Source organism: Phalacrocorax aristotelis, chromosome 3 (genome assembly GCF_949628215.1).
Source record: "Phalacrocorax aristotelis chromosome 3, bGulAri2.1, whole genome shotgun sequence".
NCBI classification, from domain to species: Eukaryota; Metazoa; Chordata; class Aves; order Suliformes; family Phalacrocoracidae; genus Phalacrocorax; species Phalacrocorax aristotelis.
In genome coordinates this window covers 58,576,173-58,601,476 of record NC_134278.1, presented here as the reverse complement: position 1 = coordinate 58,601,476, position 25,304 = coordinate 58,576,173, and the positions used below count along the sequence as shown (strand labels likewise).

Sequence of the window (25,304 nt, the reverse complement as noted above, 5' to 3'; positions counted from 1 at the left end):
ATTTCTGTGTTCAACTGACAGTGGAAGTTCCCACATGTGCAACCAAATGATGGTAGGGCAGAGGATATTACTGTGACCTTGTTGTAGACGTACAATGGCCTTTTACGCACAACAACAAACTTTGCAAGGTAGGTAAAGGTACATGATGGAAAGTGAACTCCAATACAAAATGATTTCAGTAATTTCTTTGTAGCTAGTTTTCTCGATGGTGGCAGTTTCTCAGCACTGTAAAGCCTGCGGTGTCCAGACTGTGCTAAAAGCTCCCTGTGGACTCTGAGCTAGTTTCTTAAAGCATGCAAAATGCTGCCCTTTCTGCAGGCTTTTTATGCTGGCTGTGCCTGAAAGGTCACTAAAAGTGTCGTACAACACAGACATTCCTGGTAGCAGTAACACGAGATGAATAAAACAAGGCTCATTAGCTGAATCACTGCAGAGGCTTCCGTCCTTAACCTCGTCCATCAAACACATTTTTGACTCTTCTATTTTACATTCATCTTACATGTCACTGTTATCAGAAGTGGCTCTTTTGTCATGTTTTGCTTTAGTAAAATCACACATGCATATACAAACAAATACAGAATCCCATTTCTTTGAAATACTGGGTGCTGAGATGCTTATTTTCCTAGCTGGACTTGAATAAAATAATAACAGTACTATTTATTTGTAAAATGTGTTACAAGAAATTCAGCCAGAGTGTTTTGTTCCTTTGCCGGTGTTAAGAGGCTTGTCAGTCATATGGCTGTGGTTACAACTGTAACACAAACAGGACATATGGCTCAAATAGGACATATTTTCTATTGCTAAGTACCCACCAGGATGTGAAGTTTCAGCCTTTGCTTATGGTCCCCATATCTCCATTGCATATCAGGACAGGATGAGAGGCATAAATCGGTTTTTAATTTTTCAATACTTGAAGTTAGTGGTGTATAGAGGGACCATTAAACTGGGATGCACAAAAAAGACCCCATTAGCATGGATATACATATGGGAGAAGGGACTCTACAAAACTAGCAGTGAGAAGCAGATGGACAAATAGAAAGGAAACAGTGCAAACTAAAAGCATTAACATCTTCCTGTAGAGAGCAAAAGGAAAGTTATTGAACAGAAACCAGAAGACTAGACACTGTTCTCCTTATAGAAATTTTCCTCTATAAGATATAAGTACAGAAGCATAAGATTCAGGTCCACAGCTAATATATATATTTATAGTTTCAGTGACTTCACTGAAGCAATGATAATTTACCTTAGCCTAGGATCTGACCCAGAGAGTCATTTAGGACATATGTGTATAGAAACGTGACTGATGCTATGGCTTTCCTTGCATTTTAGTTGGCATGCAAAAATCAATGCAGACTAGCTATGAAAGGATCTAGAGTTTAAGGAATGAGGAGGGAGGTGAGTGTCTTTATCTGCAAAGAAAAGGAAAGGGAAAAGTTGGGAAACAGACACATACTTGGCCAATCTGTGACCCACAGTATGGATGAATTCTTGACTGCTTTCAAACCCTCTTCTTACTATGTTCCTTTGCTACTAATGTTTATTTTGCTGATTATCTCACCCCTACCCTTGATGCATGCAGCCCTGCCTCTCACAGCAGTCAATGTGCTGCCAGCACTCAACCCTGCCCTCTCCAGAGCACCCACTTCCTGCACATGGCTTCTCCTTTAAAAGTGAAAATGTCTTTGGTAGTAATTCTGTAACGAGGATGACTGCTGTCACTGATTCCTCCTCTCCTCCTTCGCTTTGTCCATTTCCCTGATGAAGCAGCTTGGGTCCTCCAGCTTTATTAGTTCCATCCCAGACACCCCCTTCACCTCCTTATTTGCTTCCTTCCTCCCATCTCCACTTGTTTCTCCACACCATCTCTCCCATTTCTTGTATGAGTAAACAGGTAAAGTAGCCCTCCTTTCTTCAGTTTGCCAGCTTTTTTCACTCCTTTTACAGTTCATTTGTCCTTCTCTCTTACTACAGTCACAGGAATTTTGTCCTGTGAAACCTGTGCTTGTCCCAGTGACAGTCTTCTTGATCTCTTTTTTTTTTTTTCAATTTCCCTCCCAATACAAATACAAGTAAATTCCTTTCATAAGAAAATCAACCCCACCCTTATCCCTACTTGTTCCGTTCTCTCTCTCTCTCCTGATGGTTTCAAACAGTTTGTAGAGCTACTTTCCTCCATTTCTAGAAGATTTTATCCCATCTTGTGTTCTGTTCCTTGCATGCAGCTGGAACTGCAGTCAGATCACCTCACCTCTTCCTATCCAAATTTGGGTACTGGTAACCCAGCTCACACAGTCCTCTCCATGGTCATCCAGCCTCCTTTTGCGCAGCTGCTGCTCTCTTCTTCCCGAAACCAGCCTCTGCTCTCTCCTCTGCAGGTGCTCACCTTTCTCCTCTCATCATTCATTTCATTTCTTGATGGTTCTCCCTCCAGCACCCTGATGGAGTCCCACGAGCAGAAACCTCTGCCTTTTATTTTTCTCCACCTCCTGTAAACTGAGTAGTTGCACTTGCAAACACAAATTCTGCTGTCGTCAGCTCTTGGAGGTGTCATGGAGTACCTGGATTGTGCTCACTCTGCTCCTTCTATAAAAACTGAAATCTCAGCTTCTCTCTGTGATATTTACCCATGGATAATTAAACATCAATTCCAGTTCAGCATGGCTAAAATCAGAACTCTTAGTTGCTCCTCCCTAACCTTCTCTGCTACCTCTCATAGTGAACGATGGCACTTGTATCCTCAAGTCTGCCTGTCACTTGAGGGTATAAGTTAGATGTCAACTTTGGTTTGGGCTGAGCACGATTTAATTTCCAAAGATTATTTTTGCATATTGAAGAGGAAGACTTCTCTATCTGTTGACACAGCTATAACTTTTACCCAGGGCTCTCAGTGTCAAACACCACAATCGTTCCTTTTTTTGGAACTCACCAAATGTGGAGTTAAGGAAATGAAAGCTCCAGGACTCATCTCTTTGGCTCGGTTCCTCCTCTCCGCATCCTGCTATCGATTTCATCTTCCATATCCCATAAAATAGAAACTAAATCTTTTTACATTTAAAGCTTTTTGTGGACACTCCACATTAATCTCTCTTCCTTCCATTTCTGAAAGCTAAATTCTGCTCCCATGCTGCTAGCTTGACCTCCATCCTGGTAAAATTTCCAAACACTTTCTCTCCTTGTGAGAATTTCTTCAAAAACAGTTCCCTCATTATTTTTCCTAAAACTATTCTTTGCTCTGTTGGCAATAATTAGGTTGCCAATGAACTTATATTGCTGTCTACAACAGTGAATAATATTTGCTCATAGTTTCTTTGTGCTCACTTTCTGCCCATACCTACCAGTTGCCTGTTGTCTAATATCTAGACTGCAAGGTCCAGGAAACAGGGCTGATGGTCATATTTGTACAGTGCTTGGCATCATGGTAGTCCTTAATATATTAATGAATCTAAAGCACTAAAAAAATATTAAAAATTTACAATTACCCATGATAAAGATGGCATAATTTAAAAAGCACTAATGAGCAGGGAAGAGTATGTGCATGTGCACACGGGTGCTTCTTGCATATGCCTGTCATGGCTGAACATATTTCCTGTGTGGTATAGCAGAGAGGGAACACGTGGTGTACCTGTGCTACATCTGACGTGTGAGGTCTTAAACTCACGTACACTGGCTCTGGAGACCAAAGACTTGACCCCCTGGACTCAGGCCTTGGAGGTGCAGTAATTAAGCTTCGCTGCCACAGCAAGGAACTCCACTGCACAAGTAGCTGGGAGAGAGGCGAGATGGCAAATGAACTACAGCTAATAACATCACTGGAGGCACTGTTGGTGCAGAAGTGAGTATGTGAGGTAAGAGAAGGCTGTGTACAAATGCTGCTAGCTAGAAACTCTCCAAATTCAGACAAAATGGAGGGCACTAAAATTAGGCTTGGTTTTAATAACTTTGGAAATGACATATTGGAAAAAAATATAAAAGAACATATGGGGACACCCTTGGTCCTGCAGCTTTGCCAGTATCCTGCTACCCACCTTGCTGTTTGGTGAAGACACTTCCAAACATTTTAGTGCTGCTGCCTTTTTATGCTGTGAGCATGGCCTGGTGGCTGTTCCACAATATAGCACACAGGAGGAGGTTTGCTTGAATATAATCTCAATAAAGTTTGTTTACAATTATAATGAAACATTATTGGTCTTTGTGCTGAGTGCCCGGTGATTTAGACTCACAGGACAGGGTAGAGCCAAGCCTCGGCAAAGCAGGGGGCAGGAGGGCATCTGCCAATCCCCGAGGCTGTGCCCTTCCTGCCAGCACAGGAGGGTTCAGAAATGGCGTATGGACTTGGACGCTCAGTCTGGTTCTTGTGGTGCAATGAACTGCATTTCTGCCAAACAGCCTGTAACTGCCTTTGAGTGCTCTTAGCTCACCCATTTGCAAGGTGAAACTAAAAACCTCAGATTTTTAGACCATAACCTCATGGCATTTCTGAGCCCTGTGATGACCACAGGAAAACCCTACACCAATTTCAGTGGGGCTTTTCATCCCTATTCTTATAATGTTTCTCACTGGGTAAGGGCTTGCAGTATCTTCTTTTGTCTCTGTTGCTGCTGATCCCCTGGCTAATTCTTTGATCAGCCCTTCTGAGATAAGATGTAGGACTCGGAACATACAGAGGTTTGGAAACCTGATAAGCACCACCTGGTGTCACCATCCTTACAGAGGTACTCACAGGGATCTGGGCCTGATACTCCCTATAGTTAGGACCAAGCAGGGATGCAGATATTGCTTGCATTCAAGGTAAGCCTAGCTCAAGGTTGTACCCAGCAGAAAACACCAGGATAAATGATGCTGAGGGTCCAGAAATTAGAGAAGCTAAAATACATCTCAGACTCCTAGGTGAAGAAGGGCCTGGTCAGTGGCAGAGCCTCAGGGCAGGAGGCGAGGAAGACTATGCTCTGTAGCAATGCCTCAGTAAGGCAGGGCTGGCAGCAGCAGGCACTGTGTCAGGGAGGTGGGAACTAGGATCATGGCTGAACAGAAAGGAGCCAGGATGAAAGCAGCCAGGAGTAACCAAGCAAGGGAGGCACTAGTGAGGCCTTGGCAGCTGGAGGCAGAAACAGGGACCAGGGATAGGGCAGGCAAGAGAAGAGCAAGAGCCAGAGGCCTGGAGGAAATGGCTGGAGCATAGCTGCAATGATGAGAAATACTGGACTGAAATGGTCAGCTCTGCCTTTTATATCTGATAAATGCAGCAAGCCACCTGTCAAGCTTATAGTCCTGAAAATAGGGTTCAGCTGGGTAGGCTGCCGTTTGACCTCTGCAAGGCTTTGCAAGGCTTGTCCAAGCTTGCAGTGGCACTTGTCCAATGCTCAGTAAAGAAGTCTGTAAAAGACCTCCACTCAGCTATGAGAACACTAATAGTCTGAGGAATATATTATTCTTCTAAACTGAATAGACCTGGACACTCCTGGATAATAGCCATTTCCTTTCAAAATTTCATGCTTGAGTACTGAGCAAAAAATACAGCCCTGAAATAGTATTTTTGACTAACAAATCATTCTAAGAATTAAAGAAAATATGGGGTAGACTAAATTATCATAGAAGCTATCAAATGAATCATTAGGAAAAATTGTTCTTAGCCAGATCATTGCTATGGGCAAACAATAAAGAGAGGAAAAAAGGAAAAAAAGGAAAAAGAAAATACCTGGGGCAGTGGCCTCCAAGTGTGACCACCGCACTAATAAATTAGAATAAGAGTCATTAGCAGGTGCAGCAAAGTGGAGAATTAAGGCCCAAATCTATGAAAGCTAACAATCCAATGCTAATGAAGACCCATCTAGATATTTAAAAGGAAAGTAATAAGGAAAGCTTTAACAGAAGGCATGCTGATAAAAATAATTTAGTACAAAGCTATGTCCGAGGCATGTAAGAAACTGCAAGGAGCTCACGTTGACTGTCTCAGCAGGGTAGACGCTAAGAGGCTGTGGGCAGGTGCCCTTTTCAGGGCCACTGGAAATGGTTAATGAGTCTAGTCTACCCGCAGCCACTCATCACTGCACCTCTCCGAGACGTTGCTGTCCTTCAGTCCAGACTGAGCTTGGCTGGCCAGGACCTGCTCTGTTACACCCATTCATTTTGGCTGAACCCCCAAGGAGACAGCCAGCCGCTCTCAGAGGCTGGGAAACCGGGGTGGGGAAGGGGCCCAGCAGCCCTGCATGGCTGCCTGCGGGCTGCTCGTCTTCCTGGACTTAATGAGGCCCAAGCTGCCCTCCCTCCATCAGGGCAAAGGAGGAGATGCTGCCCCAGGCACAGCACAGGAGGGCCTGCCTCCAAAGCCTGCCTTCACATTCAGTGCAAAGTAGCAACAGACTCACATCAAAATGACATCTTTCACTGACATCAAAACAAAACATGATGGTCTGTCTGAAACCATTTTCCATGCAATATTCATCTTGTGCCGAGGCTCAGATTTTGCTCATTTTTCCTGATTTTTGAATATGAGTTTTGTTTATTTTTCCATGTCAAAACATTTCCATAGCGAGGAAGACCATGTTCTATTCAGCTGTGGCAACAACCTGAGCATCTCTTCAAATTGTCTGTGGCTTTTAATGTCAGAACCATCACTAGTTACTACCTCATTTCTGCTACCAGTTTGATGCAACCATGGGGGACTTTGTTTCTTGACCTGGACTTCTTTGTATTCCCCTCCTGAAACAATTAATTCATGAAAAAGCAAGTAATATTTTCAAAACCTTTTGCTATGAAATGTATCTTTCTTTGTAAAAGAGATGTTAACTCTTCGTTCCCTTTTCACATGTGTGGAACTTTTCCAGTGCTTCTGCAACTTGTCTTTCTTGAAAAGATAAAACATGAGTGGTGAATAGTTAAAAAAAATGATGCAAGGTAAGTGTATCGCCTGGCTGTTACAGTGCATTGATTTTATTAAGCAGTATCCCATTGTGATGAGCTGCTGGAATGGAAATGTGGCTTCCTTCAAGCTCTACATTATGTTATTTAGACATTTTTTAAACTTGAGGTTGACAATCACCACAGGAGGCAGTGATGGATGCAGGGGTAGTGGCGGGGAAGACAGTGAGGGAGAAGAGAAATTATCATAGACAGAGCCAGCAACACCACCATTTTCCCCTGTGTGATTTTATTTATATATTTGCCTCATACCACAGCCCTGTCTCCTAGGGATTCCTTGAACATCAACTTCATTAGTTACGAAGGCAGCAATCCATAACCAATTTTCTTTTCATGTCAAGCTTGTTCATGTATAAACCCAGCCCTTTTGTTGGAAACATTTGCAATTAATCCCACAAACAAAGAAAATGCAAATCGTACAGTCTACCCTAAGCAACCCTTCTGACTCAAGGCCCTGACCACTGTCTATTATACACTAAAATGAATTGAAATTCCCACTTTGAGTCTAACCTAATTTCCTAGTGATAATAGGCATGGATTCCCAGAAGCATTCTATGCATCTAGATAGTAACATCCTAATTTCCTTTCCTGGTAAATGTTTTAAATAAGATTTGAGCACCAAAGGAAATTAACCTTTAAATTAATTGTAATTATAAAATGCCATCACTGATTTTGTCTTCAGACTAATTACTCGCTATTATTTAAACAAACTGCACCTCCTTAGAGCTTTAAGTTTGTTTCTCTCTGCAGTGCAGTGCCAAATGATCACAGATCAGGCTGTGTAATGTCTGTCAAGGCCTACTGACACCTTGGACTACTCAGGTCCGTTTCCACCTTGAATGCGGACAGTTTCAGTTGCCATATCTTCCCACCATAGGCTTTCCCTTCTGTGCTTCAGCCTTGCACTCTGCAGCTCAGACATTTTCAGCCTGTGCTTACTAACCAGTGAGCATGCCTTGTGGGATGCAGAGTGCCTGTGCTCTGCACCGGTGAGAATGAGATGCTCAACACCAGCCTGCTGCTCTGTGAAAGGTCCCCTCCAAGACAGAACATGACTGGAAATAATGACACAGGAACCAGCTATTGATATGTGCAAAAGGTTGATGATGTACAGCCATCTCAGGGAATTTCTTAAATGTTCCTGGGGGCACCGTGGCTTTCCAAGACATCTCTCTTTAGAATGACAAACAGGAGGCAGTACCATGGGATTTCAAAGGCTTCTCTCCCTCCATGCATCCATCAGCATCCTGACAGCCAAAGGCATCCCATTTCCTTCCCTTTGGTTTACTTAGTTCATGTAGCAGTCACCACACTACATGAAACAAGCAAATGGGAAAAGCTTCTAATTTAGCCACAGGCTGTAAATTGGAGAGTGCAGCTGAACAAAAACAAGCTGTAGCTTCAGCTTTTGTAGCTTGTTCATTGAATTCTCATTCATGAATGACCTGTTCAACAGTTGGAGAACAATTGTATTTAAAATATTGGCTTGTATTTGTTCCTATGCTTATTTGCTCCTACGTTCCCTCTGCAGACTGCCTAGCATTAACCAAACAAGTTAGACCAGTGATTAACCCTGTTGTGAGAGAGATGCCTACCACAGATAGGGCAAATTGCATCATTGAAATAATAGAAGTGAAATCTGTCATAAAGGAGTAGCTGTACCATGAGGAGAAACATATTTACATTTTTGGGCCCCTCACTGATGCCGCAAAAAGTCACGGATGGTATTCATACCACATACCTATAGTACATATAATCAGGCCTGCAGTTTAAAGGAACAATCAAGATTACCACAGTCAACTGAAGCAGGGATGTCACTCCAAAGAGCAAAGGGTTTGAAGATGCAGATACACTCTCCTACCTACCAAAAAGCAATCACATGTTCTGTCATATTCCCACATAACGGAGGGAGGCAGTTGATGATGGTCTATGAAACTTGTGGCAGCATGGAAAAGGTGAAGGAAAAGGTGAAGATGGAATGACCACTTTTCCTGGTTTGGATGGGATAGAGTGACTTTTCTTTCTAGTAGGTGGTATAGTACTGTGTTTTGGATTTAGTACGAGAATAATATTGATAACACAGTGACGTTTTAGTGGTTGCAAAGTAGTGCTTACACTAGTCAAGGACGTTTTCAGCTTCCCATGATCTGCCAGGTGCACAACAAGCTGGGAGGGGACACAGATGGGACAACTGACGCCAACTGACCAAAGGGATATTCCATATCACTAAAGCTGGGGGAAGAAAGAAGGGGGTCCATCAGTGCTGGTCACTCTTAAAGTACCATCTGCTAAGAGCATGAGAGCAGGCAATTCCAAAATGTAGGAAGTCAAGCACGTGAGGCAGAAGGCCAGCTTGGCTGAGCAGGGATATTCTTCTAGAAATAAGGCAAAAAAAAGAAAGTATATGGCCAGTGGAAGCAAGGTCAGGTGACATGGGAGGACTACAGAGATGTTGTTCGCCACTGTAGGGAGGAAATTCATGCAGCCAAAGCTCAATTGGAGTTGAAGGTGGCCAGTGCTGTGAGGGACAATAAAAATAGATTTTTCAAATATGTTAATGGCAAAAGGCAGGCCAGAAATAACACTGGCCCATTACTTGATGAACATTGTCACCTCACAAACAGGGACATAGACAAAGCAGAGACATTTACTGTTTTCTTCACCTTGATCTTCAACACTGGTGATGGGCTCTGAGAGCCCCAGAGCCCTAGGCTAGAGAACCATGACTGTGGGAATGATAGACTCCCAATCAACCCTGATCTTGTGCGGGACTTGCTGCTCCAGTGGATCCCCATAAGTCGATGGGGCCTGATAAGATTCATCTGAGGGTACTTAAAGGGCTGGATGATGTCATAGTGAGACCTCTCTCAATGATTTTTAAATGCTCTTGGGAATCTGGAGAGGTCCCAGTCGCCTGAAAGCTGCCAAATGTTGTCCTAATCTTCAAGAAGGACAACAGGGATGACCGCAGTAGCTACAGCCTGTCAGTCTCACTTCTGTGCCTGGCAAAATTACGGAGAAGATTATTCTGACGGTTATTGAAAAACACCTGAAAGACCATGCAGTCATCGGTCCCACCCAGCACAGGTTCATGAGGCAAAAGTCCTGCTTAACAAACTTAATTTCTTTCTATGGCAAGGTTACCCAGCTAGCTGACCAAGGGAAGCCAGTGGATGTAATCTTTTTGGATTTCAGTAAAGCTTTTGATGCTGTCTCTCACAGTATCCTCCTGGACAAAATGTCCAGCATGCAGCTGGATAAACACGTAATGCCGTGGGTGAGCAATCGGCTGATGGGTCAGGCTTAAAGGGTCGCAGTAGATGGGGTCACATCAGGCTGGTGTCCAGTCACTAGTAGGGTTCCACAGGGATCCATGGTAGGGCCAGTACTCTTCAACGTCTCCATAAATGACTTGGATGCGGGACTGGAAGGAATACTAAATAAGTTTGCTGGTGACACAAAATTGGGAGGAGCTGTTGACACTCTCGAGGGCAGAGAGGCCCTGCAGAGAGATCTAGACAAATTAGAGAGCTGGGCAATCACCGACCGTATGAAGTTTAACAAGGCCAAGTGCTGGATTTTGCACCTGGGGCACGGCAGCCCTGGATGCGTGTACAGACTGGGGAACGAGGGGCTGGAGAGCAGCTCTGCAGGGAGGGACCTGGGGGTTCTGGTTGACAGCAAGCTGAACATGAGCCAAGTGTGCTTTGGCAGCCAAGAGGACCAACCGTGCCTTTGGGTACATCAAGCCCTGCATTGCAGCTGGCTGAAGGAGGTGATTGTCCCACTCTACTCCATGCTGGTGTGGCCACACCTTGAGTACTGTGTGCAGTTTTGGGTGGCAGTATATTAAGGATACAAAGAGTGTCCAGAGGAGGGCCACGATGGTGAAGGGTTTAGAGGGGAAGCTGTATGAGGAGGGGCTAAAGTCACTTGGTTGGTTCAACCTGGAGAAGAGGAGACTGAGGGGAGACTTCATCGCAGTCTACAGCTTCCTCACAAGGGAAGAGAAGGGGCAGGCGCTGATCTCTTCTCTCTAGTGACCAATGACAGGACCCGAGGGAATGGCAGGAAGATGTGCCAGGGGAGGGTTAGGTTGAATATTAGGAAAAGGTTCTTTCCCCAGAGGGTGGCGGAGCACTGGAACAGGCTCCCCAGGGAGGCAGTCACGGCACTAAGCCTGACAATATTCAAGAAACGCTTGGACAACGCCCTCAGACACATGGTGTGAATTTTGGGGTTGTCCTGTGCAGGGATGGGAGCTGGACTCGATGATCCTTGTGGCTCCCTTCCAACTCAGGATATTCTATGATTCAATGTGTGAAATGATGGCGTTTGCCCTCCTAAGTAACCATTATGCATGATGGAGCCCTGCTTTCCTGGAGATGGATGAGCACCTGCCGGCCCATGGGAAGGAGTGAATGAAGTCCTTGGTTCGCTTTGCTTGCACGTCCAGCTTTTGCTTTACCTATTAAACTGTCTTTATCTCAACCCGAGAGTTTTCTCACCTTTACTTTTCTGATTCTCTTCCCTATCCCACCAGGGGAGAGTGAGTGAGTGGCTGTGTGGTGCTTAGTTGCTGGCTGTGGTTAAACCATGACACCATTGTGTTCCAGAGAAAGATGCAGGACATATTACACAAATGGTATGTGCAAAACTAACCAAATTTATAGCTGAGGTGCTGGAACTCCTTCCCTCAGGAGGCTGTGTTTGATAAAAATGTTCTTGGTTCAAATATAGGAGTACATGCTCAAGAAGAAAACATTGTAGTGGGCAATGAAACATGATGAGACCACTTCTGGCTAAGGAAGTCCCTCAACTGCAAATTACGGTCAGGATTTTTGAGCAACCACAAACTTGATGTGTTCTTATGTGCCTGTATGGCACATAGATATAGATGTAAGCATCAGATGTTCTTCATTGCTGGATATCGATATTGGGCTGGATAGACCTGGTACCTCCTTTCTTTGTGCTGTGTTACACAAGTGTAACAGATAAGTCTGTGTTGGTGGGGCTGCAGCTTACACTGCAGCTGTGGTGTCACCCTTCAGCTGGGGGGAAGAGACCTGCCAGGCTGCCCAGGGCAACAGCCTCCAGAGATGCATTCAAGCCCAGCCTTGATGCAGAAAGGTGGTTGCAGTCATTTTCAGCCATCTCCCTCAGCCTTAGTTTCTGTTTCTTTCCTATCTTTCTCCTGTCCTGGTAGTGTCAGAGTTTACAGCCATGTTCACCATTCACCGAAATGGGAAGAGAAATAAAGAAGCAGAATTAATAGCCAAACATTTGCTACTAGTTTCTCTTTGTCTTTGTTTAAGAGATTTTTAATCAGGGATAGCAGCAGAGGTATTACTTCTCTGCAATGCCTTGCTAAGCAGATTGTGAAAAGCATTTGGCACAGAAATAAAGTGGCACCTGAGCATATTCTGCACTTCAATAGTGCCTTTCATCTCAGAAGCTCAAAGTTATGAAGCAACACGCCTGTGAGTTTGTCCCTGTCATTACTTCCTATTTTGAATATGGGAAACAGAAGTATGGAGAGGTTAAATAACCTGCCCAGAGGTGGAAGGCAGCCTGTAACAGAGCTAAAAATAAAACACTTTTCTACCTATCCCATATGTTTGTCAAAATTTCACATCTCTCACAACTGATGAATTTAATATCATCTTTTAAAAGAAAATCTTTGTCATGACCTTTGTGCTTCCCAGGTCAGGCCCAGGATCCCAGAGTGGATTGTTGTTTGGCACTGAGTTTATTGGCACATAATTACTATGCTGTATTGCTCATGGACAGATATCCCCCATCTGTGGCACTGTCTTCCTGAAGGTTTTCAGTAGTTCAAATAGAATCTTGAATTCAAGCATTTATGGGAGGTGTGAAATAATTTTAAAGGGTTATCTAGAGCTTTAGCTCTGTGCCAGACATCCTCAAAAGCTGGGCTTAAGGGAATATGCAGCAAAAATCTATTTAACCTAGTTGCAATTTCTTTTGCTTTGAAGTTTACCTGGAAACAATGCCAAGAGAAAAGAAGACAGTGTATGCACAAGTTGGATCCTTGCTAGCAAGAGATAGTGCAAACGTCGTACTTCATGGTACTCAGGGAACAGTCAGACAGGCCATATTTATTCTCTGATTGCCTTGCCATTTTGTAATGGCAGGTAAATGCTGCTTCTTCTCCCTGTCTGGGTCTGCAAAGGAGTCTTCTGAATTAGGATTTCACCATGGGACACAGACAGAAATGGTGATTTTCTCTAGGCTGGGGTTTCTTCCCAGCCAAAGCTGTCCCTCTAGATAACAAGCCAGTCCCCTTTCCCTCAACAGAACCTGCAAGGTGAGTGCAAAATTCCCACTTCAGTAACCCATGTTTCTTTTTTAATTGCGTACAGACAAAAAGCCTCAGGAGGATGGTACTTTATTGATTAGATTCCAGGGTTTTCCACAAAATATCTGTATATTTAATAATATTTTCAAAAACACATAAAATTTTCTTTTAGTAAGGCAGTAACAGCTTATAGCAGGGAGCCAAACTGCTACTGAGGAAATGCACATAAAAAAAACATTTCAATGTTATTAAAAATACTGTGCAGTCTTTGAAAAATGCAGGCCTAATATGATTTTGGAAAAAATTGAAGAACTCCAATCAGTTTACAGGCATTGAATGCCTTCAAGTAATGATTGTTGATGACATTTTCATGCTTTATTTTTAATTGCTGCAGCTAATAATGCTAATGAGGTAAGAATGACAATGGCTTAGCCATAGCAGTGGTGATAGCAAAAAAAGGAGAGAGTTGAGCTGGCAGCAGCCCTGCTGGGTACCCGTTCTCCCTTGTCTTTCTCAGGTGGAGACCCAAGGTGCTCCAAGCTTCAGAGTTCCTCCTCGCTATGCAGCCACAGGGAACACGATGCAGAAGACACCTTTAGGAGTGACAAATGACTGACAAGAGAAGTAGCAGGGGAAAAGCTACCCTTGTCTGACCCTTGGAGATGGGTCCTGCAATTCGGCTCCAGTGAACCCAGCGTCAGAGCACTACTTGGGACTGTACCAGGAGGGAAAGCAGCTCACTCTTTAATCCTTGATGCAGGATTAACCCAAAGCAGGCTGTTCTCATGAAAGGTAGTGCAAACTTGTGCTTTGATTTAGGGGGTCTGCTGCTGAATTTATTTGATGTGTGAGTAATTAAAACCTCTAGACTTGCTGATTCAGCCCTAGTTATGACCCTGATTTGATCACTGTATTGTTCCATTCCTAATCCTTTAGTGAGGTTAGAGCAGGTTAATCTTAGTGAAATGTTTGCTTAATTCTACACTTGCTCATTTGTTCTCTTACTAAAATCTGCATAAAGAATGGTGAAATAGTAATTCTTTCAGCTTGTTCCAATTGCTCTGAGAGCAAAGCTAATTCAGCTGAAGCAGTTTAAGAGTAACTTCATTGTGTTTCTACAGTTGAGGCCCTGTGCCAACATAAGATGAGGTACCTTCTCTGCTCTGGAGCAGTGTTGATATGTTCCTCTGGTTAAAATCTGGAACATGCTCCTGCGTGGCTTTTGGGTGTTGCACAACTATTTGCCTAGTCTCATGCCTTGCTGCCTGCTCCTGCCAGGCTTGGTGTTTCTGCCTCTTTCGCTCCCCTTCTGGACTGCTGCTGCTCCCATAGCCCATTAACAAAGCAGAAATGGAATTGAGCGTATGGGTGTTCGCCATGTCCATCATGAGATGCAAAAGGCTTTTTCTGTTGTCTCTGTCTCATCAGAAAGGCTTCCTCTGTTGTCTCTGTTTCATCAGATCTGGAGTTAAATGCCCCTTTTTGTGTGACCCAGTATGGTTTTCCTTATGAACCTTTGTGACTGGCAGTGAGGCATCCCATTTTTACAGGTATGGGTGGTCCTGAAAACCAGAGATCTAGATTTCTTCTGTGATGTCTGTGAATATGGAGGTGGATAAGAAGACAGCAGTGTCTTTCTGTTCTTCACAGACCACTTCGGAAGCTGGGAAAGCAGGGCAGGGGTGTGGAAGTGTTTGTTTTGGGTGACTGGTTTTACCAGAGGATCTTTCACAGCTGATAGGTTTTTAGCACACAGAGTGAACACCAGCTGCCAAACTGTATGCAAATACAAGCCCAGCCTCACCCCTTACCAGGAATGGATGCTAGGCAGGGGTTGGGGGGGAGCAGAGTAAAGCTTTCTTCTGCTATGCTAGATGTCCAGCAAGTCTAGGGGAGGCAGTGCACCGTGGGCAGGAGGGGTGTCTTCATCCCTCTGTGCCACAGATCTTGCTCCATAGCAGCATGCAGGGGTGAGGAACTGAAAAAGTGAAAGAACAGGCTATGGGAGTTGAAATGCAGCTAGGAGATCTGAGATGACCTCAGACCAAAGGGTCACATATGCAGGAAGCTTTAGCAATGGCTCTGGGACATATTCCACTTTTCCTGAAAGCTTTTCTTTCACTCACTCAGTGTGTATGAGACAACCCCATCTGTGAAAGTACTGAGGAAGTTACGCTTAGGCATCTTCCTCTGCAATATAAATACTAAATAACATAGCATCCGTAAGGGTTACATTATTTCTCAGAGGAGCACGACAGATGGATTTGTTTCTAAAATGGACGGAAAAGGCGAGAAAACATGTCTAAATGGAAATAACAGAATCTAAAATTAAACCTGAGCAGGGGGTGTCTGTATGGACTGCAGCCCCCGGCAGTCACAGCGAGCACTCGGCACATGTCCCAGTGGATGTCTGAGCAAAGTGAGAACTAGAATCATTCTTACTCTCTGCTACACGCAGTGTCTCAGTAGAAATTAAAGCTGCTTTAATTTTATGATACCTTGAGGGGCCAAATCTGATCTGAACGTTATTGCAGTGTTGGGATGACTCACCCACAGAAGTTCCCTTTTTCTCTTTTTTTCTGGCCATACTTCCCGACCTCACCAGAGGTGAAGCTGCGGAACCTGAGCTTGTGCTGGGTTTATTGCACTGGGTAGGGGTTTTCCCCAGTACTTCAGAGAGATGCTCACAGATGGGTAAGATGGCTCTTTGGCTAGAAGAGGAGGCCTGGCTGAGGTGTTCTAACATATGTTATAAGAGCCTCAAAACAGGCAAGATGATGACAAGAAAAGGTTCAAAGAAGCACGACAGTCTGTGACTTCTGAAAAACAGGTAACTCCTGCCACAGTGAGCAGAAAACAGTACCATATTGGCTGCGGCGCTTTGCTGCCAGGAATGCCTCCTCACAGACCACGGGAGAAACCTCTCAAACATGCTCTGACTTCTGCGCTTGTTTGGTGAACCAAGTCACAAGTCCCTTCCTCACTTTTTACATATATCGTGCCCTAAAGCATTACAGAAGACAGAAAAAAAAGTTTTAAGCCCTTGGAAGAGAGGGCAGAATAATAATAAATGGGATTTTGTTTTGGGGGACAAGAAATCACTCTCCTCCAGCTCTGTGGATAGTGAATGCACTTAATGGGAAAGTAGTATAAAGTTCATATAACTAAAAACACAAGACCTGTTTGTGACATACCGCTGCTCCACATGCCTGTCCCAAACTCTTTTTACTCTCGTGCCTGCCTTCCTTGCCTCCACAGAAAATAAAGACAACTGAAATGAGCATAGTTGGAAAGACCTCCGAAGTGTGGTGTGATTTTGGCACTAAATCTCCCCTTGACATCTCACAGTGGCACTGTATTGCCAATAGATTATAGGGTTACAGCTATTTTCTACGCAGGAGAACAGACAAAGTAATCCCCACCAGCCCTAGCAATGCTCTCAATCAAATAAAACCCCTTTAGCTTCCTGTGGCAGAGCTGTTTCTAGGATTCATGTATATTTTATCAAAGTTACATGCAGTTCTGATACTTGTTTTGAAAGTGCTTTAGTATGAATCCCAAGGTGTACTGAAATGCGGCAGTGGCCTTTTTTAAAAAATCAAGGTTAGAGTAGAAAAAAATAAAATGGCTTGACTCCATAGCGTGTAATAAGAACAAATTCTGCTCAACAGGCTTCTATTGATACAAATAAGCAGAAGAAACACAAACATACATCTATATGAAATCATTTCACTCCTTGTAATTGTACCCTGGGAACAGCACGGACAAAGAGGAGCTCCACAGTTTCACCTCTCATAAATGAAGGTCCTCAATGATCTAAAGCTATTTTTTTAGCCAGAAGTGCTTTTACAAGCCAACATAGAAGTCAACGCAGAAGAGCTATACCCTCTGTGGTAACCGATTACTGTGAAGAGAGTTAATAACAATCCAGAATAAGAAAAAACTCCAAATGAAAAAAAAAATAAAAAGCTTGTGTTTGCCAATTGGGACTTTTGCTTTTTTTGTGTCTTAAGCTGTAAGGAAAAAAATTTGCAATGATCTTTTCAGAAGAAATTAGTATGTATTTTTAAGGCTGCATTTCATGGCTCCTTTGTCTGCCAGGCATTTGCAAATTTTAGATCAAGAAGGATGGACAGAAAGCTTGTTCTGGCTACAGTATTATGAGGCATTTATGTTGAAGTCAGCAAGAGCCAGCATAGTGGAAGGCTGATTTTAAAAAAAAAAGAATTCATTTTGTATGTAATAAAGCTTTAGTACTTACAGCTGTCCTCTTCTTCGGTAATACATTTCACAACATAACAGGCATAGATGAAGCCCGCCAGCTGAAACAAAATGTAATAGTGTTAGATGTAAAGAAAATACGATAGAAAAAAAAAAGAGCTGGTTTAGAGAAGCAACCACAGAAACAGAAATAACAAAATTCACCAGACTCTCTTTGATGAGATAATGATAATTCCTTACAACAGTTTGGTAATTTTAATAATAAGCACTTTCTTATTTTATGTGATTCTTTTGGAAATAATCAGGAAAAATTTGCATTTTTCTTGAAAAATGCACCCTTCAGTAAAACTTCCAAAAAAATTGATAAAATTTTGTCCAGAACAGAATTGGCTTCTTTTTAAATATGGATAACCAGAAAACCAAATGGGTGGTTGGGTGGATGGATGTTTAGCCACTGAAAATGTAAATATTTCTGTCAAAATCAGATTTTTTATCCAACAAAACCTGATCCTTTAGCAGAACTCTGTTTTTAGCAGAACGTTGCCAGCTAAACTGAGGTTGAATTCAGTGCAATTATAACCTGGCTTTATAGTGATATTTTATGACTTGAAATTAGGGCTGTGGATTAGCGGGACTTGTCCCCATATCTGCAATAGCCCCCAGGTCTCAAGACATATGTAGCACTTTGGATAGGTCTGGATATGTTTACTTCAGCATCTCATGCTGCACCTGGCAAATTTGTATCTTGTTCCCTCCATTCCTCTCATAGCATGGCCAGAAGTGAATTGTAAACAGAAGCAACAGGATTTAAAGAAAATTAAAATCTGGAGTGGTTCTCAAGTACCATGGCAGATTTCTTATCTTACACTATCACCTGAAAAAATAACAAAAGAGAATAAATGGCCAATATCACACATGCCACAGGCCAAGTATCATGTAGTCCTCTGCTAGTCCTTCCACCAAGTTCTATCATCTCTGAGAAGTTACACCAGAAGCAAGAGAACAAATACTGGAGCAGAAGCATGTGCCACGTGTTTAATGTTTTACACGGCTTCCCTTACATGTAGGTCTGGAGAGTTTTTTCTACTGATGGCCAACAAACCACTTTTCATCCTTCAGCTCATCACTGAATTTTGCATGGTAGGACGTCAAAAGAATTCAGGTTGTTTGATCTCTTTGTAGTGAAAAGTGAGCCGTGTTGTCGAAATGTGTTATTCTGTACAGGTCACCTCACAGAGATCTTTTCATGAGCTGAAAACCCAACTGTAGACTTTGGAAATTAGTTCTTTGTATGGATAATAAAAGTGCCTAAAGGCAGGACCGAGCTCTCTGTGTGCATGGTGCAAAACCCATAATCTCTGGCTGAGGGAGATGATGATCTTAATTTCAGACAAAGTAATCAGTGGGTCAGACAGTAAAAAGGGTGAAACCTGAGAGAAGGCCATGTATTGTTATGAATGCTAGTTAATGCAAATGGATTTTTTTTTTTCATTAATCCAAGGCACACCTACAATCATTGCAATATTGTGGGTTCTTAGAGCCCTTAATATTACCTGTACACATGAAATGCAAATAAATCCATCCCATTTCCTAGTGCTTTCATAACTGAGGCAGTGACCATGACTAATTTACTACAGCTCTTACACAGATATTCCTGGTATTTCTTTCAGTTTTCTATGTAGAAAGATCTCCATAACTATGAATGCTAGCTTCTAACATCTGTATGGGTGAGAGATGGCTAAAGGAAAAAAAAGAAGGCCAACCCCAAGACTTTTCTGAAGAGATCAAGACTTGATTTGGAGATCACACTGCAGTCAGGATATGTTCCTGTTGGGATCCCAGAAGCTGCATTACAACAGAACTAAATCATTAATTTTGTCATTTATTATAAATCTGCCTTATAGTGCTGCTGGGAAGTTTTTACACCTGGGAAGGATGAAATATTCACCACTGGACACAAAGAACGCACTGTACCAAGAACAGTGGCATTCAGCTAATATCAGCATTTAATCTCTGTTTTATTGGATCAGTCTTTCCGTTGGTTTCTTGGCTTCAAGACAGAAGGCTAATTTGCTCCACTGACTTATGCCCTGCATATCACCATTGACTTCAATGACATTACATGAGGTTTAATTCAGCAACAAATTAGGCCCAGAAAGGTTGTTCATAAATGATTCCATTCTTCGATGTGAACCTTGGCTTAATAGTTTCTCTGTTCTCTTTTTACAGATCATCAGATCCAAGATAGCTGAATAGTTGCATCTCTAGTAGGCGACTGCAATGGTAAAGCTTTTCTTGTAATACAGTTCTGTACTTTATTATCTGCTAAAACACCAGAAGTTCACAGTATTAACTATAAAGTAAGTAACTTAAAGTTATAACTTCTCTCACAAAGCACAGCAAACAAACTGTATTACAAACTGTGCTTACAACTGATCTTTTAATTGTATTCAGTTGCATCCCTTAAATGTCTAGGGAAATCCTTTGATATATAAGTAAATCCTACAGCATTTCGTCAGATGAGCTTGCTGATTAAAAGAGTGCCTTAAAGCTAGAAATTGTTCTGTTCTAAATACAAATGGAAGTTTGTTTCCCATGAGATAATCAGAGTTCATAAAATAAACCTCCCCTTCTCCCACATTTATCCAACCCTTTGCTCGGTACACATAATAATTTTGTTTTAATTTGAACATAACATTAGGTTTTTGTGTTTTTTAACCAAGCAATTTATGAGTTCTTTCCCAGTGATAGCCATTCAAGATTTATCTTCTAATTGCCTCAGCAGCAGCGGGCATACACGCAGAGCTGAGCGTGGCAATTTTTACTCTGAGGATGCTCAGCGGCCCGAGCCTGTGGTGACTACAGAGACCTCTGGGCTGGAGACCAGGAGCATACTTCCTCCCTGGTGGAGTCAGATTTCCTGTAGGAAGGATGCAGCCCATCTATGCATGTAGCAGAACTTTCCTGGGGACCAGTCAGCTAATCAGTGTTAATTAATGAATTCCCACACGGATGAAGGGCTCTCACAAAATTGACCATGTTTGTTACAGTGCAAGATGCATTTCTTTGACTTTGTTTCTCTAAGAAAAACACACTGTGATGTACCTTTTTACAGCACAAAATAAATAAAATAAATTCTAAGCAACACATTCCACTGAACACACTCTTCCTCCTGGAGAAGAAGATGAGAGAAAAAAACCAAACCCAAATGATAGAGGTTAGTCACATCGCTTAATATATTCCTGGGAAGGCCTCAAACACAGCAGTGCTGAGTGCAGTATGAGAATTGCACAGAGCAGAGTCTTCCTGATTCAGTATCTCAGAAAGAAGAGAATGAGCCTGACTGTCTCAGAAAATCAGTTTAAGAGTTGGAAAGCTAACTTGGAAACTTGTTTTTTTTAATCCTTTTTTTTTTTTAATTAACTGAGCTTTTTTTTTATAAACCATGTAGCGATAAAAAGAAAGAGGTGCAATGAACAGAAGACCAGATCTGGATACCAGACCCATCCAGATTCGGTGTCTACATCTGTCCCATTCACATTTTAGTGCTGTAGTATGGGCCTCCAGAGGAGAAGGAACCGTTAACAACACTCCTGCTCATTTATACATACAGTGATTAGTGAATGCATATTTTTATGAGCCTCATTTTCTGCAGCTTGAAAAAATCTGCTCTTTACAACTTCCCCTGATATGTCCATATGAGAGTATAAATGAACACTGCTCTTTCTAAGAAAGACACGTCGCCCATCCCGGCACCAGCTCCCTGAGTGTTACTTTGATGGCATCTGACGGCCATCTTTGTATACAATGATCTCAAACATCTTTTAAAAGTTTTAAAGTTTTTTTTCATCTGTAAACACCTTGATAAAACCATCATTCCTTCTGCCAAGTTAAAAATGAAGACAAGCAAAAGCCTAAAATAAATCAGCAATATAACAGCACCACTGAAGGTTTGGCAATGAGATTAATTATAGAATTATGTTAATGCATCTTATTGCTTTATTATAGCCATATAAGACAAACAAAAAACTTGACAGAATATTCCCTGCCCAAGTCAGCAGTGTCCTGTTACACTGCTAGACTCTTAGATCCTGAGTTTTCTGTCAGTATGCTTCCAGACTTGCTCAAAATGTCAAGTCCTGTGGTCAAGCTTAATCAGAATCAGTATTGATCAAAATCCTGTCTTGCTATTTCTTCTCACTTCTTTTATGGAGATGAATGTTTTCATACACTGCAAATAACACCACATTTGGGAAAAAAGCTATTATATGAAACCCCATCACTCCTGGTCAAGGGCCCCACCTTTCCCTCTTTTAAAGTAATATCTATATAGATAATTATTAGGAGTTATCTTTATTAAGCTGGACACCTGAGACAAAAGAATGACAGCAAAGAGAAACAAAAACTAAAAGTGGGTAAGATCTGAGTGAGATAAAGTGATGAGGAGAAGGCTCAAGATGAAGATGAATGAGTTAAGGGTTATTGAAATAGCACATGGTCTTGGCTTCACTGAAAAAGCATGTTTTATTCTATAACAGGTCTTTGTCAGGAGAAATGGACTTCAAATTTAAAAAACACAAAACCATTATGTTTTCCTATGGGAAGATGCTAAAATATCTTCTGAAACAGATAATTCTGAGGCTTGTGTGTTTATTTTTCATTACTAAGATTTTGCAAGCTTCTACGAACACTGTGGTTTTAAGATCTTAGCAAAAAATTAATGGGTTAGTTCAAGCAATAATAATACAGAATTACACGGAGGTTAATTTTGGCCATGGGAACTTATATGGCAAAGCTGTGACATTACATGTTTACCCATGTGCAATTTAATCATGTTTCTTAAGCTTACAGGGGCTGCACTTACAGAGCCTTTGTAATGCTGTGCCTTTAAGGAACCTGCTCAAGCAAGGGGGTTGGAGAAGGTCTCCTGAGCTCCCTTCCAACCCCTACTGCTCTGTGAGCCTGTGATTCTGTGAACAGTGTTTCTTTAAAAGGGATTTTTGGAGGGTGGATGTATATATGTACATTAGACAACAGAAAAACTGGAGAATTACTATCTAGAAAGCTTCCAGTATATTGATTCTCAGAAAAAAATCATACTCATTATGTAGCAGAAAAGTTGAGGCAGAGACCTTTCTCTCAATATCTGCAGAATTCAGTCAGCATCAAGGGGGTTCTAAAACCACCCCCTGCAAAAACCCTTTCAAGCGTGATTCCACTGCTTGCAGCAGTGCAGCATCAGTGAGCGAACATCATTGCTAGAGTTTAATATAAAACTGAAGCTATGTTCCATGGAAACTACTCTGTTGAGGTACGCTTTGATTTCTGCTTACATTTAACATTATGAGAACTCTGTCAGTCCTCCAAGTTCAACTATCTTTTATCATAAAAGGAGCGCTGGAAAACTATTGATATCAGAACAGATTCCTGATGGAGAATGTAGACTATGTGGCCTTGTGGTCATTTATTCTACACAATTAACTATCTGTGTGCTGTCTGAAAAGAATGATTCACTAGTATGGCCAAATAGCTTTATTCTGTGTAATAAAATAATTATTAAAAATAAAATATACTTCAATAAAATTATTATTTAAAAAGCCAAGGTTAAACTACCATGTCCACAATAATATCTAGTGGACAAACATGAAATTTAAAATCAAACCAAAACAAACCCATAATTTCTTAGTCTATGTAATTGTCAAATTCTTTTTCTTTCTTTTCTTAAGCTGAAAATTGCCCCAGAGATTTGTGCTTTTTTTTTTTTTTTTCAGCAGGCATGGTAAAATATGAATCATAAATACAGATAAATCCAAACACATTGGAAAATAGAAGTGTGAAAAATTGCATTTATTTCAACCAATGCATCATAGTCTTTTTTATATCAGCTGCCTAGAAGGTGCTTAGCATAGAGTCTTTCTTTATTTCTCAGTGGACTATTCAATTTTCTGGAGATTTCCTTTTTGTATGAGCATTTGAAGATCACTATGAAGACCAGCTAGAACGCTTTCGTTTGAAATGCTCTTGGGCGCTTGAGAGTGGTTCTATCTTGTTCAGGGCAGCCATTCCCTTAGCGTCTTCCCTGGCAAGCTTTTTCACCTGATGAATTGAAGAGACCACAGGGGCACTGAAAATTACAGCACTGTGGCTTGTCAGATAAGAGCTGTGCAAACCTTTAGCAACATTAGAAAGCAAGAGATACTTACCTGTTTTGAAGCTGTGTTACAGACACTCAGCTTGACCCAAATTTCCTGAAAGTTTAGTGAGACTTTTCTGTAAATCTGATCTAAAACTTTCTACAAAACTTCCCTCTTCCTAGGTATTTCAGTGTGATTTATGCTTCTGATAACCACATGATATTTGGCACTTTTTCATGATTTCATCTCATGGCTAAAAACACGGATGTCCTCTTTCTTGCTTCAAACATCAAAGACAAGCCAAAATACACGGACTACCAGCTTGTATGAGATGGACCTAGGGATTGCTTATTCCTGACCTCTGTGTTAACTGAACTGCAGAGCATCTTGTAGGTTCAGGCTCAGTGTTGAATTTTACATTCCTGCCCCCACAGGTGAAATGCCCCAGCTGGGACTCTGCTGATTCCCTCAGGAAGCTGAAGCTGTTATGTCTCAAGAGGCAGAGGGGAGGCTACAGCAGGCTGACCTGTGTTAATCCCCAGATCACAATTTAGGGCAATGATAGGGCTAGGAAGCCAGGAGCAAATTCTCCACCAGCTGCGTTCAAATATTGGGTGCAGCTCAAGCGCACATTACTCAGTGCAGGCTGAAGACATCAGTGCTGAAAAAAACCCTGTTAAAAATAGTGAAGTTTTAATTTTCTCTTGTCTGCTTTTGTGGAATTGTCTCTACTTTTCCTTTCCTTACTTAATTAGGGTTAAAGGATATATTTGGTTACATATTTTGTTAATTCCATCCAAACTGAGGCTATGGGAAGTCCTGAATATGGAAAAGTCTATTGCTCTGTTTCCTCTCATGGTGTAGCTCTGAAACCAACTTGTCACTGTTAGAACAGAGCTCTGATTGTACAGGGGTCAACAGTGTGCAGTGACTGCTGTTCACGTCAAAGGGATTTAGCCATTAGAGCTGTGTAGAATGGGACAAATCACCCCATTTAATTTTAAAACAAGGCCAGCTGCCTCTATCGACTCGGCAACAGCAAAACAGCAAAACAATGAATGAGGTTGAAACAAAAAACCCTAAAGTAAAAGGCTTTAAAATACATATCACCCAGGTCATTCTGTTAATAATTATAAAGCAAAAGCACGTGTGTGTCTGTATGTGGGCTTTGCTCTGAAGGTTTTATAGCAAGAAAACTTTTATGGAAAAAACTTTGGACCTTTTCTCCCCTCTTGTCTTCCGGGAATGCTTTGGAATGGTTTAATCATCTGGCTTTGGTATCTGACTGCCTTTGGCAGCAGTAGCTTTTCTTATCATTATGTCTAACAGTGTGTCACCTTTTCCAGCCATAGGATTAGGATAAGAAAAATTGGTTCTTCATGCTGCAGACCTAATAAAGCCACAGACTGCTTACAGCTCACCAAATGAATGCCTAGCATTTTAAATTGAACTGCATTAGATGAAACAGTTGATTATCAATGCTACTCACTCTTTTGAGGAACAGTAGGAAAAAAAATATAGATATTTAAAATTTGTGCAGATTGTATAGGAGGAAATATTTTGACGGTACAAAAGAACTCTGAATTCCTTATAAATAAACACATATGAATTCTTCTGTTCAGTGAAAACCCATCCCTCCATGTTGAGGCACCCATATGGCAAGTGAACCTTGATGATGTGAGTGTGAACACTGGGCCCTCAGATCCAGGAAA

The 25,304-nt window shown here is 41.9% G+C and overlaps 1 protein-coding gene across 2 annotated transcripts in view; it reads right to left on the bottom strand.

Annotated features, from left to right (window-relative positions):
* NKAIN2 (sodium/potassium transporting ATPase interacting 2) overlaps positions 1-25,304 on the bottom strand; it is a 557,051-nt gene that overhangs the window by 11,527 nt on the left and 520,220 nt on the right. For both annotated transcript variants that reach the window (XR_012659647.1, XM_075087553.1), the window contains exon 5: positions 17,499-17,559. Coding sequence is in view for 1 of the 2 variants with exons in the window: in XM_075087553.1 (XP_074943654.1) it covers positions 17,499-17,559 (61 nt within the window). In the remaining variant the exon portion in view is untranslated. The remainder of the gene's footprint in view (positions 1-17,498; positions 17,560-25,304) is intronic.